The following is a 17,154-nucleotide window of genomic DNA, read 5'->3' as shown; positions in this document are numbered from 1 at the left end:
TTGTTTCGGAGCCGCAGGAGACGAAGAGGATGATGACGGCGATGATAATGAGAATCCGGGAGTCAAAAGAAGAGCTGACATGAAGGAAGAAGTGGTTGCGAATATGGATAGTAGTACTAATTAACGTTAGTTGGTTAGCAGGCTCCCTAGCAGCTTAGTGAGATCATGAGATACAGCCTCACTTGCATCCCCGCAGTCAGCTGAGACCTTAGGATATTGCAAGTCACTTCTTGTTAATGAGTTGGACAATCACTTGACATTGAGTAATCAAGGCAGATGAGATCATATACGCAGTATATGGGATTGAGAGGTAGATGCATGCGAAGTCGAAATCAATAATCCACGCTCAATTGATTGGCGTCAATTAACAACCTTACCCGGGCAAGTCGGGCAATCACCATGGACCCATCATGTATCCGAATCCACTTGGTCCACTTCAATGTTCAAGTCGGTGTATGTATTATGTCAGATAAGTGTGGCTGAACAGACGTGTTGTGGCGGGTGTGCTCCTGGGCGGCGTCCGCGTTCCCGTCGACATAGGCGGACAAGCTACGGAGTACCTGCTACCTACTAGTACCGCAAGAGCTCACCCTCCGTTCCACAGGCTGTCCGTCCTTCTCTAAACTGGCAGTTGTCCATCTCCTTACTCGTCGGATACTCTACCTATTCTTTCGCGGCATTTGCTCTGAAGAAAGATAACCCGAACTCTTTTCTTTCACCTATCAGAGCTGATAGGACGAAATTCTACCAATTCGCCTTGCCGTGGCAGCAACTATCTGTCGTCATCCAATATGGCGCTCGACAATTATTACCGCAACAAGATTGAGAGCATGAAGCTCGATATTATCCAGGGCCAGGCTGTTCTTAGGCGACTCGAAGCACAACGTAATGATTATAATTCACGGGTACGCCTACTTCGGGAAGAGCTAGGCCTACTCCAGCAGCCCGGCTCGTATGTTGGCGAGGTGGTCAAGGTCATGAGCACTAAGAAGGTTCTTGTCAAGGTCCATCCTGAAGGCAAATATGGTAAGAGAAACCCACGCGTCGCGTATCTTTTTTGACTTTGGTATGTTCCGTGACAAGCTGAGTTCAGCGTCTCTACGCAGTGGTGGATATCGCGGATGGCGTCGATATTAGCAAATTGACAGTTGGAAAGCGAGTTGCGCTGCTCTCTGACTCATACAAATTGGAAAAAATGTTGCCCTCTTCGGTTGACCCCCTGGTGTCGCTGATGATGGTCGAGAAAGTACCTGACAGTACATACGACATGATCGGCGGTCTCGACCAACAGATCAAGGAAATCAAGGAGGTGATTGAGCTGGGCCTAAAACATCCAGAGTTGTTTGAATCACTTGGTATCGCACAGCCGAAGGGCGTTCTCCTTTACGGCCCTCCAGGAACCGGCAAAACATTACTCGCCCGTGCTGTCGCTCATCACACAGACTGCCGGTTCATTCGAGTCAGTGGCTCAGAGCTAGTGCAAAAGTACATCGGTGAGGGAAGTCGCATGGTTCGTGAGCTTTTCGTTATGGCACGAGAGCACGCCCCGAGTATCATCTTCATGGACGAAATTGATAGCATCGGGTCAAGCCGGATTGACTCGGCGGGATCGGGCGACTCGGAAGTACAACGGACGATGCTGGAGCTTCTCAACCAGCTTGATGGCTTTGAACCTACGAAGAATATCAAGATTATCATGGCTACTAATCGACTCGATATATTGGATCCGGCCTTGCTGCGCCCTGGTCGCATTGACCGCAAGATTGAGTTCCCTCCGCCGTCGTAAGTCGCTGACCCATGTTCCAGGATCTCATACTTGCTGTCCCTGCTGCTGAGATCGTGATATCGCATTACTCGTTGGCTGACCAAGATTCTCCTCAATGACAGGGTGGAAGCTCGTGCCGATATTCTACGGATTCATTCGCGCTCGATGAACTTGACTCGAGGCATCAACCTTACAAAAATCGCAGAAAAGATGAATGGATGCTCTGGAGCCGAGCTTAAAGGCGTATGTACGGAGGCGGGCATGTATGCACTCCGAGAGAGACGTGTGCACGTTACTCAGGAGGACTTTGACCTGGCTACTGCGAAGATTCTCAACAAGCATGATGACAAGGAGGTTGCCGTTTCAAAACTATTCAAGTAAATGGAACTGCAACGCGGATATGATCCTTCATTCCACGGGCCATTACTGCGGTCGTGACGATCGCCCCGCTAATGTCATTTGCTTTGAAATAACTTTGACTGGCTGCCAGTCCGTTTTCGAGGCTTCTGGCTTATCCTTGCTATCGCCAAGTCAACTTCAAATGTCTTGTCTTTAGGTGGGGGACGATATCTGGAAAATGTTACGGGTCAAATGCAAGCAAGGAGCCATTTGTGTTGACATGAAATATGAATCAATTTCCTGGGTTGAAACAAATCAACTTGCGAGTGCTTCGTAGCGATATGTTATTATGGTGTAAGGCTTCAGACTTAGGTGTATGTCAAGGGGCGACCAGCAAGCCAGCTATACTTCAGGAAATTTAAGACTGTTATCCCTTTGCTTCGCCGGGACTTGGGGACTCCTGTCCCGTGTCCACCAAAATCTCAAGGTAGCTACCGTGCAGTGAGAATGATCTTGATAGACGTATATAGCATGATGCACTGTAGGTAGGCAGTTGCGTGCAAGGCTTAAGATACAGCGACATTGATTGGACAATCAGTGGGTTCGTTGGGCTTGGCGGACTGCGAGGTAGACCCAAAGGAAGTGGACATGATTACCATGGAAATGACTCCTTTGGAACTAGGATGCTAAGGGTACATGCTAATCTGACTCGATGGTTTGCGGTGGACTGGACTGGTAGTCTCCGGCGGTATGTCCCTGTCCATTACACAGGACTGTCTGATCGCATGATGTCACTATGTATTACATACAATAGCTGGTGAAGCGCAGCCATCAGTGATGGTCGAGGTTTGCAGCTGTAATGTAGGTTACTAGGCAGCTCCGGTGACCAAAAAGCGAAATCCTTCAATTTGCTGTAAGGGGAAAAAAAGTCCAGAGCAGGAGAATAAGTAGGTAGTGACCTGTAGGTGAATTGTAGCTACTGGAAGCATCGATCGATAAAATGCGTCTAGATAGTGACCGTGTCCCGTACTGGGGCCACTATTTGCTCGGTCGGCCCCCATACATTTCCCCCGGGCTTGGGAAGGGAGGGAGGTTTCGGACCGCCCATCTCCATAAGTTGATCTCCGCCTCATCGTAAGGTGAGGTGCGTGTGACCAGCCAGTCATTCCATCCCGAAAGCAACACATGTTTATTTTTTATTTTTTGTTTCTTGATAGTTTTATTTTATTAATTTTACAGAGTACAGAGTACTTCTTTCTCCACTTTATCCTTTTCCCCTTCGATCGGTCTCAATCATAATATGCCAAATTAACCATCCCCACTCGTGCAGTGTTGGAGTTCCACATGTAGACAAAACAATGAAACACCAGTAACCCACCAGGAACACAGTGAGCACAGATCCTGTCGCGAGACATTCGAGTGGGCCAAGTAGTATAATCAGTTATATACAGGCTAGGGTCTGGATTTGGTGGGGAGGAGACGGATCCAGATCCCTGGAAAATGTGCCCCAGAGGCCGACAGTACTCGGCGTATACGGATTGAATTTTAATCATTAAGTACTAGTGCATACACCCTAAGTAAATTGTAGACTGTGAAATTACAGAGTACAGAGGCATGTACCAAAAGTTATAGAATAACACTAATTCTCTTAGTAGTAATCAATATAACATGCAGTTATTACCTATTATATAAATTAATATGATAGATTATAAATTAGAGTTAGAGAGAGATAATATATTAAATCTTATTTATTTTAATTTATTGGAGTTTTAGTTCTTTTTAAATAGGATTTATTATGGCTTTAATCCACTTTTACTTTTCTATATAAACTGAGTATAGAAGTAAAGTCAAAGCAAGATTGAAATCAAAGATAATTAAAATTAAAAGAATTAAAGATAGAATAAATAAGAAAATAAATAAGTCACTAATTTTAATATATATCTAGTTAACTAGTTTGGTATAATTTAGAATAATTATTAGGAAATAATAGAATAAAGTAGACTATTTAAGCTAAAATCCTTTATTTATTAATTTTCTAATTAGGAAACCAAAATATTTAGAATATAGAGATAAGAATCCAGAGTAAGAATATAGAGATAAAATAGCTAAGAATAAATTAGACTAAAATAGTAATTTAAATAGCTTAATCTAGAAATTAGGACTAGAATTTAATAGTTAGATAATCTACTAGTCTAATTTATCTCTATAATTGTATAGAACTTAGTAATTCTATTGAAATTAGAGTAAATAGATAAATAAATATACTACTAAAATAGAAAAAAGATAAATAATTAAGCTCTTATTATATTAAATTAATTAATAAATTACTAGTATTTCTAACTTCTAAACTACTTAGTTAGATTATTAGCTTTTATTTTATTAGTTAGAATCTAATAAATATTAATAGTCTTATTTAGAACTTTCTATCTAAGCTAGTAATTTATAATATTTATATATTTTAAACTAGTCTAAAAAGAGAAGATAGAACTAGTTAGTATTTAGATTATCTAAATATTATTATATAATATAAAAAGACAGTATTTAGAATTAAACTTAATTTAATTTAAAAATCATCTCTACTAAAGTAATTACTTAGTTATAGTAGTTAAGACTAATAGCTTAATCTTAGTAGTAGAAAGAATTATATAATATTATTTCTTACTTAATTAGTTAATAGAACTATTAAATAAGTAAATAATATACTCCATTAAGCTAGTATAATTTAAATTATTACTAAAGCTAATATTACTAGTTATATAGAAAACTATTTAATTAGAACTAGAACTATATTTAATAACTAGATTCTTTATTTCTTCTAAATAGAAGATTAAGTAGTTTACTACCCTAAGATATTTAGAACTTAGATTAGTTAAATATTCTATAAATAGTTAATAGAATTTTGTTTTTATATTAGGTCTAGTCTATACTATAGAATATAAAACTAACTCTACTTTTTACTAAAATTTTTAAATCTAATTAGTTAAAACTTTAAAAAGTAGATTCTTAATTAATTTCTTATTTAAAAGTAGAGACTTAGGGCTTTAGAGATACTCTAGATCAAATTTATTAATAATTTTATTAATATAGATTAATTACTTAATTTATAGCTTCTAGTTTAGATAATTATATAATATCTAGATATTTAAAAATAATATAAATTTATTAAGATACTTTATATTAAATAATATTATTAATTTTCTCTTAAATTTATTAAACTTCTTATAATTTAATTAATAGAATATATAGATTATATTATCTATAAATATTAATAAAATTAGATAATTATTAATATAGATATATTAATTTTCTTTAATAAAACTAAGTCCTAGAGCTTTAAGCTTTACTCTAAGAATCTTTTATTTAAGAAGAGATAATTATCTTAGACTATATAGAATCTTTTATAATAGATAAATTATTTATTTATTTTCTAATCTAGAAAAAGAATCTATATAGATCTTTTTCTTAATAAAACTATTAAAAAAATAGTAATAGTATTTAATTAGTATATATCTAGATTAAATATAGTAATTAGAGCTAAGATAATCCTAAGAGATCTAGCTATAGATATACTAGTATAGATTTCCAACTAAACAAAGATCTATAAGTCTCTTTATATATATATTTAGATCTTAAATCTAGTTAGATAATTTTTTTTATTAAATTTATAGATTTATATCTATTTTAATAGTAGAACTTTCTTATTCTTTATATTATATATTAAATATATAATTTAGGTATCTAAGATATCTAATTAATTAAATTCTATCTTTAAAACTTTAATAAATTAAGATAAGTAGAGATAACTTATTAATTCTTTCTAATTAATAAATAATAGTAGAGACTGGAATTTATTAATAGTAGAGATTTTCTTCTTATTAATATAGTTAACTATTATTTAAATAGCTTAGAGAACTAGTCTCTTTTAAAGATAATTTAGATTAAATAATTTAGATCTTTATCTTTTCAATTCTCTAATTAATTCTATATTAAGAAGATTAATCTTATTAAAAGCTTTTTAATTAATAGTAGAATTATTAATAAGAACTATAGATAGTAAGATAAATAGTAAATCTTTAGAAATAGAAGATATATTATTAAGAATTAGATTCTCTAAGAATTCTATATAATTATATAATTTCTCTAAATTATAGAATCTGTTAAAGACATTATTGTCATGATTCATTATGATGATCTTAATATTGTTGATTTCTCACTAAGTCTTGGTGATTGCCGGCAGGGAAGAATCCTGTCTAGGCAGTATGATAGGCAGCGTCATAACCACCAGTAGAATATCAGCAGGCTTAACTGCCAGGCTTGACTGCTATAGACACTGGTTATATAAGATTAATATTCTTAGAGATTACTATATCTATAATATAAGAAATAATAATAAAAGATATTCAGAATAAATAATCTTAATATAGTAGAAAAGAATAAATAGTAGTAGAAAAAGAAATAATAGAATATAAATATCTTAGTTATAGTAATTCTTAAATATACTAATAAGATTAGATATATTAATATTAGATAATTATATCTATATATTATCTTCAGCTCTATAACCTTTCTATTATATAAGATATTAAATAATTAGAGTTCTATATTAACTATAGAATATTATATATTTACTAAGTATAGTCTCTACTTCCTAGTAATTATTCTTATCTAGAAACTTCTTATTAATTACCTTAGATAGCTTAGGAAGTATATAATTATATATATCAGAGTCATTAATATAATAAACAGATTTAAACTAAACTACTAATATAACTAGATATATAGACTAAGATATAGATAGATCTAGATAGTATACTTCTTATCTAACCTTCTTAAGAATAGCAAAAGATCTAGTATACTACTAATTAAATTTCTACTTAATAATAGAGTTAGACAGTATAATATACTTCTTATATAATTATAGATATACTTAGTTATTTGTTGGAGTTTCAGTCCTTTTCAAATAGAATTAATTAGGGCTTTATTTAACTTTCACTTTTCTATACAAACTGAGTATAGAAGTGAAGTCAAAGCAAGGTCAAAGTTAAAGATAATTAAAATCAAAAGAATCAAAGATAGAATGAATAAGGAAATAAACAAGCCACTGATTTTAATATATATCTGGTCAACTGGTTCAGAATAATTTGGAATGATTCTCAGGAAATTATTAAATAAATTAGACTATTTAAGTCAAAATCCTCTGTTTATTAATTTCCTAATTAGGAAATCAAAACATTCAGAATACAGGGGTGAGAATCCAGGGTAAGAATACAGGGGTAAATTAGCTAGAAATAGATTAGACTGGAACAATAGTTTAAATAGCTTAATCCAGGAATTAGGGCTAGGGTTTGGTAGTTAGGTGAGCTACTAGTCTGATATACCCCTATAGTTTTATAGAACTTAGTAGTTCTATTAAAATTAGAATAAATAGACAGATAAATATACTACTAAAATAGAAAAAAGATAAATAATCAAGTTCTTACTATATTAAGTTGATTAATAAATTACTAGTATTTCTAATCTCTAAACTACTTAGTTAGACTATCAGCTTTTATTTTATTAGTTGAAATCTAATAAATATTAATAATCTTATTTAGAGCTTTCTATCTAAGTAAGTAATTTACAATATCTATATACTTTAGACTAGTCTAAAAAGGGAAGATAGGACTAGTCAGAATTTAGACTATCTAGATATTATTATTGTCAGACTGGCAGCTCACCTGACTACCAAACCCTAGCCCTATTTCCTGGATTGAGCCATTTGAACCATTGTTCCAGCCCAATCTATCCCTGGCTAATTTACCCCTGCATTCTCACCCTGGATTCTTACCCCTGTATTCTGAATGTTTTGATTTCCTAATTAGGAAATTAATAAACAAAGGATTTTGGCTTAAATAGCCTGATTTATTTAATGATTTTCTAAGGATTATCCAGAATCATCCTGAACCAGTTGATCAGATATATATTGAAATCAGTGGCTTGTTTATTTTCTTATTTATTCTATCTTTGATTCTTTTAATTTTAATTATCTTTGACTTTGACCTTGCTTTGACTTTACTTCTATACTCAGTTTGTATAGAAAAGTAAAAGTTAAATAAAGCTCTAATTAATTCTATTTGAAAAGAACTGAAACTTTAACAGTTATAAGCCCAGAAGACCTCTTATTTTGATTTATTCAATCCCTCTATTAATTAAATCAACTACAGTCAGTTATTCAATATGAACAATCAGATTATTTAGTAATCTGATAGAATCCTACAATTGAATCAGTTATATGACTGGATTCTATGGATTAATCAAATTCGACTATTTACAATTAACAAAGGGATATAGGAATTAGTGAACCCAGAACTACCAACCGAGTCTGTCTATCCAATCCGGCCTAGTGCTATTAGTATAAAACAGATAAAATCATTAGTAAATTTAATAATTGACTTAAATAAATCAGACTATCTGCTATATTAGGAAGCCAAGCAGGACTACCACTAGAACCTTAAGGAATTCAATGAAACCGCTTCAGGACTAGCCTTATTAAGTCTATTAATTAATTCTATATTAAGTAAGCAAAATCAGCACACTATACTCAATTTGGAAAAGCCCTATCAAATCCTTTAAGCCCTACAAAACTATCTAGTACTAACCAACCAATCAAGGAAGCAAGATCTTATAAATTAATATCACCACCTCAGGACCTCAACAAAGGGTTCTATTAAAAGCCATATTAGTTAATGGGAATTAATATATTCTAAAGCAGTAGAGCTTCAAATTAGTAAGATTAAGAAGCCAATTAGAGTACTTTTTAACTTTCTTAAATTAATTTATAAAATAATAGATACCTTTACATCAATATAGCAGTCCAGGCTTATTAAAATTAAAAATAGTTAGGAAGAAATCTCTGAATTCCTTAAACTAATCTACAAGGCACGTGACTGGATTCGGTTAAATTACTAGAACAGGCAATCTATTAACAAATAAAATAGGGTGAGCCATGCCACCTTCCAGAACCAAAGTAATAAACTAGATTAAGGTAGTAAATAAACTATTAAAGATGGAAATACACAAATAAAGCTCTGAAAGGGGAGATTATGTGGCTAATCCTACCTCTGCAAGTTAGAAAAGAATAATAGAAATCATAACTTTCAGAACTATTAATATATTAATAAAGATCTCTGAAATTCAACATGGTTATCTGATCTAGATATGCTAAACCACTTTCGGTAAGTCTATAAGAATCTGAAATTCAGATATATCTATAAAAAGACTTGCCAAGCTTATTAAATAATTCCTATTACCCTAGAAATCTTTAAAAATCAATAAACAGAGGAATATCTATCTAAATTCACTCTATTAATATATTAATAGACTTCTAAACTAGGAAATATATCAATAAATCTGTTAAAATAATAGGTATTCAATACTGTATCCAATGGTTATGTATATAATTCATTGGAATTATTTATTGATTATAGACTAGTTAATAATAATCATATCTATATTAGGAATATCTCTAATATTATTTAGAAATATAGAATAGTTCTATTCCGCTCCACCTATCCAAAGGGGAATAGTATTATTTTTGAATTAAAGAATATTATCTTTATTCCTGGATTCCACCATAATATTATATCAGGCTGGAAGACTCAGGAAACTAGACTATTCTATAATAGAAAACACGTTCTTTTGGAAATAGCTAAAGAAACCCCAGTCTGTTATATTAAGCTAATTCATGGGCTATATTTTATTTAATAGAAATAATCAGTTAAATTATTAATAACTCTTAATTTAATAATTAAACAGCTAATTAGAATATCTGAAAAGCTCTATATTTTGAATAGAACCATGAAAGAATAGTATAATAGGTTAGGGTATCCAGGAGAAGAAGCCCTAAGATATCTCAGTTAAAAGACTCAGAGCATTTAATTAACTGATATTAAGCCAGAACTAATCCAGAAATGCCCCACCTGCCGAATCAGCCAATCAAATTGTTAGATTTTAAGACAGAAAATCAACCCAGGTACTAAGCTCTTTGAAACCCTATATTAGGACTTGATTTATATGACCACTGTATGGAATAAACAGAGATATATTAGTTATCTCTATTATTTCTATTTAAAATTTCACTTAGGGCAAGCCCTAACTTCCAAATTGGATGTCTTACAGTTAATTATTGATATAATTATTAATATAATTAATTAATATAGGATCATGCCCAAGTAATTTTATTTAGATTAGGATAAGAATCTTAATATCTTCCTAATTTGGGCTAGCTCTAAGGGGATGATTATTAATTATTCGCCTATATACCAGCCTGAGCAGAATCCTTTCTCTGAGAGGGCTAGAGCCTTAATCACTTTTAAAATGAGATATTTATTGATTGATTCAGGCCTGCCATTATTCATTTGGCCTGAAACCATGGAAACAGCCATATATATCCTAAATAGGATGCTAAATAAACAACTTGATTGGGAAACTCCCTATAGAACTATCTGGAAAAGCCTTCCACAATGACCCTCATAGTTGCTAGAGAAACCAGACCTTTCCTGTTTAAGGAAGTATAGATCACATGCCTACATCTGGATCAGTAATCTACCAAAAGGGGATAAACTAGGGCCCAGAGCCCTCATTGGATTCCTTATTGAATATAGAGCTTTAAATATCTAGCAAATATAGATTCCTACCCTCAACCGAGTGATATCTGCATGTAATGTCGTGTTTGATGAAGGGTCTAACTATAAACAAACTTCTAAATTAGGAAGTATATTAACAAAACAACAGCTCACCCAGGTGATTGATTCAATCCAAATTAAATAGTCAGATATTGAATTAATTAATCAAGAACCACCTTCATCAGATGACTCAGAAATCGAGGATATCTCTAAGCTAAAATCACATGATTCAGAGGAATCCCATGATTCAGAGGGATCCCATGACCCAGAGAGACCCCATGACCCAGGGGAATCATATGACCATGCAGAACCCTTGGAGGATATAGTCCTTGGTGATATATCTCCTACTCCTGAAGACTCACCGCCTGCCTCACCACTTATAGTCCTTATTGATAATTCTACCATTAATCAAAAGACTTTTAATGAAATCGATTTCCTTAATATAGAACCAATCAGAGGATTGAAAAGGTAGAGATCTAAATCACCTGATTTAGACTATTTCTAAAAGAGACTAGTTTTCTAAGCTATTCAAATAATAGTCAACTGTATCAATAAAGGGGAAATCCCTACTATTAATAAATCCTAGCTTCCACCACTACCCACTAACTGGAGGGGATTAATAAGTTACTCCTATTTATCTTAATTTATTCAAGCTTTAAAGATAGAACTTAATTAATTAAATACCTTAGGCACCTGGATTACGTGTTTAACACAGAATACAAAGGATAAGAAAGTCCTACTACTAAAATAGGTGTAGATCTACAAATTTAATGAAAAAGGTCAACTGGCTGGATTCAAGGCCCGGATATATATACAGGAAGACTTACAGACCCCTGATTAATTGGAAACCCGCGCTAGTACGCTTGCAGCTAGATCCCTAAGGATTATTCTAGTCCTAATTATAGTATTTGACCTGGAAATATACTAATTAGATACTGTTACCACCTTCCTTAATAGCTTAATTAAGGAAAAGATCTATATAGGCCCCCTTCCCAGATTAGGAAATAAATAAATAGTTTATCTATTATAGAAGACCCTATATGGTCTAAGACAATCACTCCTCCTATGGTAGAAGACCCTTAGGGTAAAGCTTGAAGCCCTAGGGCTCAGCCCTATTGAAGAGGATCAATGTGTCTATATTAATAATTATCTAATTTTATTAATATTTGTGGATAACATAATCTATATATTCCACCAATCAAATCAAGAGAAATTTAATGAATTCAAGGAAAAATTAATGATGTTATTCAATATAAAGAATCTTGGTAAATCTATATTATTTTTAAATATCCAGATATTATATAATCGCCTAAACCGGAAGCTATGGATTAAGTAATTAATCTATATTAATAAAATTATTAATAAATTTAATCTAGAATATCTTAAAAGTCCTAAGTCTCTACTTCTAAGTAAGAAATTAACTAAGGACCTACTTTTCAAAGCCTCAGCTAATCAAATTTATAAATTTCAGTAAAAAGTAGAATCAGCCCTATATCCTATAGTTTAGACCAGGCCTGACATAGCCAAATCATGTTAACTACTTGCAGAACACCTGACTAATCCAAGTCCTAAACATCTCAGGGCGGTGGACCACTTGATTTCCTATTTAGAAGAAACAAAGAACCTAACTATTAAATATAGTCCTAGTCCTAATCAAGCAGTTTTCTATATAGCTAGTGATGCCAGCTTTAGTAATAATTTGGATCGCACTAGCTTAATAGGGTATATTATTTACTTATTTAATAGGTCTATTAATTAGCTGAGTAAGAAATAATACTATATAACCCTATCTACTACTGAGACTAAACTATTAGTCCTAACTACTGTAGCCAAGCAACTACTTTGGTGGAGACGATTTTTTAATTAAATAGGATTTAACCCTAAATACTGTCTTTCTATATTATATAATAATATCTAGATAGTCCAAATCCTAACTAGTCCTATCTTCCCTTTTCAGACTAGTCTGAAGTATATGAATATTGCAAATCACTGGCTTAGACAGAAAGCCCTGAATAAGACTATTAATATTTATTAGATTCTAATCAATAAAATAAAAGCTGATGGTCTGACTAAGTAGTTTAGGGGTTAGAAATACCAGCAATTTATTAACCAACTTAATATAGTAAAAACTTGATTATTTATCTTTTTTCTATTTTAATAGTATATTTACCCATCTATTTACTCTAATTTTGATAGAACCACTGAGTTCTACAAAACTGTAGGGGTATATTAGACTAGCAGCTTATCTGACTACCAAATCCTAGCCCTATTTCCTGGATTAAGCTATTTGAACCATTGTTCCAGCCTAATCTATCCCTGGCTAATTTACCCCTGTATTCTTACCCTGGATTCTTACCCCTGTATTCTGAATGTTTTGATTTCCTAATTAGGAAATTAATAAACAAAGGATTTTGGCTTAAATAGCCTGATTTGTTTAATGATTTCCTGAGGATTATCCGGAATCATTCTGAACCAGTTGACCAGATATATATTGAAATCAGTGGCTTGTTTATTTCCTTATTTATTCTATCTTTGATTCTTTTGATTTTAATTATCTTTGACTTTGACCTTATTTTAACTTCACTTCTATACTCAGTTTGTATGGAAAAGTGAAAGTTAAATAAAGCCCTAATTAATTCTATTTGAAAAGGACTGAAACTTCAATAATAATTTATCTAGATTATATAATTTTAACTTAGAGATATTCTTAATTTCTAAATTATCTAATAAAGATAGTTCTTAATTAATTAATTTAATATCTAACTATTTAATTTAGATTAAATTAATTATTTAGATAAATTATTATTTTATTAATATATTTTCTAATTTAGAAGTTTATTTATAGTTAGACTCTTTATTAAATATAACATTATATATAGATATTATCTAGTTAAGAATAGAGATCTATATTTACTAGATATTTAAAACTCTATATCTAATAAGAAATCTAATAAGAACTTTAGATTCTAGTTTATTTCCTTATAATAGATCACTAATCTAAATATAGATATATAATCTAAATTTTTCTTAAATAGAAAAGGTCTAGTTTCTCTAGTAATTATAAGAGTTAATTAAGAAAGGCTTTTTTATATAGTTCTATAGAAGGTTTCCTAATTAAATTATTTATTTAGTATTCTATTTAGAATATATATAGCTATTTCTATAATTTTAGACTAAATAGATAATAGCAGATCTAAATTAATTAATAAATATTTTATTTTAGAAGTAATTAGGGCTCTAGTTCTCTTAGAGAAAGGATTCTACTTAAACTAGTAAATAAATAAATAATTAATAATGATTCTCTTAGAGCTAGTAAAATTACTTAGATATAGTTCTATATTAATTAATTATATAAATAATTATATTAATAATTAACTATAAGATATCTAATTTAGAAGTTAGAACTTGTGCTAAGTAAAATTTTAGATAAAAATAATAGAAATAACTAATATATCTCTATTTATCCTATACAGTAGTTATATAAATCAGATTCTAATATAGAATTTTAAAGAGCTTAGTATCTAGATTAATTTTTTATTTTAAAATCTAGTAATTTAATTAGTTAATTTAATAAATAAAGTATTTCTAGATTAGTTCTAGCTTAATATTAGTTAATTGAATAGTCTAAGTCTTTTAACTAAGATATCTTAGAACTTCTTCTTCTAGATACTCTAATCTATTATACTATTCTTTTATAGTTCTACTTAAAAAATAGGACTTTTTAAATATTCTAATTAGCTATTTAATTATTAAATTAAGAGTTATTAAGGATTTGACTAATTATTTCTATTAAATAAAATATAGTCTATAAATTAGCTTAATATAATAGACTAGTATTTTATTAGCTATTTCTAAAAGAATATATTTTCTATTATAGAATAGTCTAGTTTCCTAGATCTTCTAATCTGATATAATATTATAGTAGAATCTAGGAATAAAGATTATATTCTTTAATTCAAAAATAATACTATTCTTCTTTAGATAAGTAGAATAGTATATAACTATTCTATATCTCTAAATAGTATTAGAGATATTTTTATTATATATATAATTATTATCAACTAGACTATAATTAATAAATAATTCTAATAAATTATATATATAATTATTGGATATAGTATTAAATATCTATTATTTTAATAGATTTATTACTATATTTCCTAGTTTAGAAGTCTATTAATATATTGTCAGACTGGCAGCTCACCTGACTACCAAACCCTAGCCCTAATTCCTGGATTGAGCCATTTGAACCATTGTTCCAGCCCAATCCATCCCTGACTAATTTACCCCTGTATTCTCACCCTGGATTCTCACCCCTGTATTCTGAATGTTTTGATTTCCTAATTAGGAAATCAATAAACAAAGAATTTTGGCTTAAATAGCCTGATTTGTTTAATAATTTCCTAAGGATTATTCTGAATTATCCTAAACTAGTTGACCAGATATATATTAAAATTAGTAGCTTATTTATTTTCTTATTTATTCTATCTTTGATTCTTTTGATTTTAATTATCTTTGACTTTAATCTTACTTTAACTTTACTTCTATACTTAGTTTATATAGAAAAGTAAAAGTTAAATAAAGCTCTAATTAATTCTATTTAAAAAGAACTGAAACTCTAACAGTTATAAGTCTAGAAGATCTCTTATTTTAATTTATTTTATCCCTCTATTAATTAAATTAGCTATAGTTAGTCTTATTTAATATAAATAATCAGATTATTCAGTAATCTAATAGAATTCTACAATTAAATTAGTTATATAACTAGATTCTATAGATTAATCAAATTCGACTATTCGCAATTAACAAAGAAATATAGGAATTAGTAAACCCAGAACTGCTAACTAAGCTAGTCTACTTAATCTAATCTAGTACTATTAGTATAAAATAGATAAAATCATCAGTAAATTTAATAATTAACTTAAATAAATCAGATTATCTACTATATTAGGAAGCTAAGCAGGACTACTACTAGAATCTCAAGGAATTTAATAAAACTACTTTAGGACTAGTCTTATTAAGTCTATTGATTAATTCTATATTAAGTAAGTAAAATTAGTATACTATACTTAATTTAGAAAAGCGCTATTAAATTCTTTAAGCCTTATAAAACTGTCTAGTACTAATTAACTAATTAAGAAAGTGAGATCTTATAAATCAATATTACTATCTTAGGATCTTAATAAAGGGTTCTATTAAGAGCTATATTAGTTAATAGGAATTAATATATTTTGAAGTAGTAGAGCTTTAAATTAGTAAGATTAAGAAGCTAATTAGAGTACTTTTTAATTTTCTTAAATTAATTTATAAAATAATAGGTATCTTTATATTAATATAGTAGTCTAGGCTTATTAAAATTTAAAAATAGTCAGGAAGAAATCTCTAACTTTCTTGAATTAATCTACAAGGCACATGACTGGATTCGGTTAAATTACCAGAATAGGTAATCTATTAATAAATAAAATAGGGTGAGCCATGTCATCTTCCAGGATCAAAGTAATGAACAAACTACTGAAAACAGCAATATATAAACAAAGCCCTGAAAGAGGAGATTATGTAGCTAATTCTGCCTCTATAAGTTAGGAAAGAATAATAAAAACCATAACTTTCAGGACTATTAATATATTAATAAAGACCTCTGAAATTTAATATAATTATCTAATCCAGATATGCTAAACTACTTTCAGTAAGTCTATAAGAATCTGAAATTTAGATATATCTATAAGAAGACTTGTTAAGCTTATTAAATAATTCTTATTATTCTAAAAATCTTTAAAAATTAATAAATAGAGAAATATTTATCTAAATTTACTCTATTAATATATTAATAGACTTCTAAACTAGGAAATATATTAATAAATCTATTAAAATAATAGATATTTAATACTATATCCAATGGTTATATGTATAATTCATTGGAATTATTTATTAATTACAGACTAGTTGATAATAATTATATCTATATTGGGAATATCTCTAATACTATTTAGAGATATAGAATAGTTCTATTCTATTCTATCTACCTAAAGGGGAATAGTATTATTTTTAAATTAAAGAATATTATCTTTATTCCTGGATTCTACTATAATATCATGTCAGGCTGGAAGGCCTAGAAAACTAGACTATTCTATAATAGAAAATATATTCTTTTAGAAATAGCTAATAAAATACCAGTCTACTATATTAAGCTGATTTATAGACTATATTTTATTTAATAGAAATAATTAGTCAAATCTTTAATAACTCTTAATTTAATAATTAAATAGCTAATTAGAATATTTAAAAAGTCCTATATTTTAAATAGAACTATAAAAGAATAGTATAATAGGTTAGGATATCTAGAAGAAGAAGTTCTAAGATATCTTAGTTAGAAGACTTAGAGTATTT

The 17,154-nt window shown here is 30.1% G+C and overlaps 3 protein-coding genes across 3 annotated transcripts; 2 read left to right on the top strand and 1 right to left on the bottom strand.

The window, feature by feature from the left end:
- Nucleotides 1-316: 316 nt before the first annotated feature.
- On the top strand, nucleotides 317-2,025 carry BP01DRAFT_355053 (putative proteasome regulatory particle subunit Rpt6). The gene is made up of 2 exons (XM_025574599.1): nucleotides 317-1,026; nucleotides 1,107-2,025. The coding sequence occupies exons 1-2, from the start codon at nucleotides 792-794 to the stop codon at nucleotides 1,784-1,786; spliced, it is 915 nt and encodes a 304-aa protein (XP_025433243.1). The 5' UTR covers nucleotides 317-791; the 3' UTR covers nucleotides 1,787-2,025.
- BP01DRAFT_355052 (uncharacterized protein) lies at nucleotides 1,888-2,524 on the top strand. Its single transcript, XM_025574598.1, has one exon. It carries the CDS (start codon nucleotides 1,976-1,978, stop codon nucleotides 2,144-2,146), a length of 171 nt encoding a protein of 56 aa, XP_025433242.1. The 5' UTR covers nucleotides 1,888-1,975; the 3' UTR covers nucleotides 2,147-2,524.
- Nucleotides 2,525-3,392: 868 nt separating this feature from the next.
- BP01DRAFT_355051 (uncharacterized protein) lies at nucleotides 3,393-3,673 on the bottom strand (the record flags this gene model as incomplete). The annotated part of the gene is made up of 1 exon (XM_025574597.1): nucleotides 3,393-3,673. The coding sequence occupies exon 1, from the start codon at nucleotides 3,655-3,657 to the stop codon at nucleotides 3,394-3,396; it is 264 nt and encodes an 87-aa protein (XP_025433241.1). The 5' UTR covers nucleotides 3,658-3,673.
- Nucleotides 3,674-17,154: the final 13,481 nt, after the last annotated feature.

The sequence above is a fragment of the Aspergillus saccharolyticus genome, assembly GCF_003184585.1.
Source record: "Aspergillus saccharolyticus JOP 1030-1 unplaced genomic scaffold BP01scaffold_8, whole genome shotgun sequence".
Taxonomy (NCBI): domain Eukaryota; kingdom Fungi; phylum Ascomycota; class Eurotiomycetes; order Eurotiales; family Aspergillaceae; genus Aspergillus; species Aspergillus saccharolyticus.
This window is presented reverse-complemented; position numbering and strand designations above follow the sequence as displayed.

Coding starts and splice junctions, on each gene's coding strand:
- BP01DRAFT_355053 (XM_025574599.1), top strand. CDS start 792: ATGGCGCTCGACAATTATTACCGCAACAAGATTGAGAGCATGAAGCTC. Junction 1,027..1,106: donor CCATCCTGAAGGCAAATATG/GTAAGAGAAACC, acceptor GTCTCTACGCAG/TGGTGGATATCGCGGATGGC.
- BP01DRAFT_355052 (XM_025574598.1), top strand. CDS start 1,976: ATGAATGGATGCTCTGGAGCCGAGCTTAAAGGCGTATGTACGGAGGCG.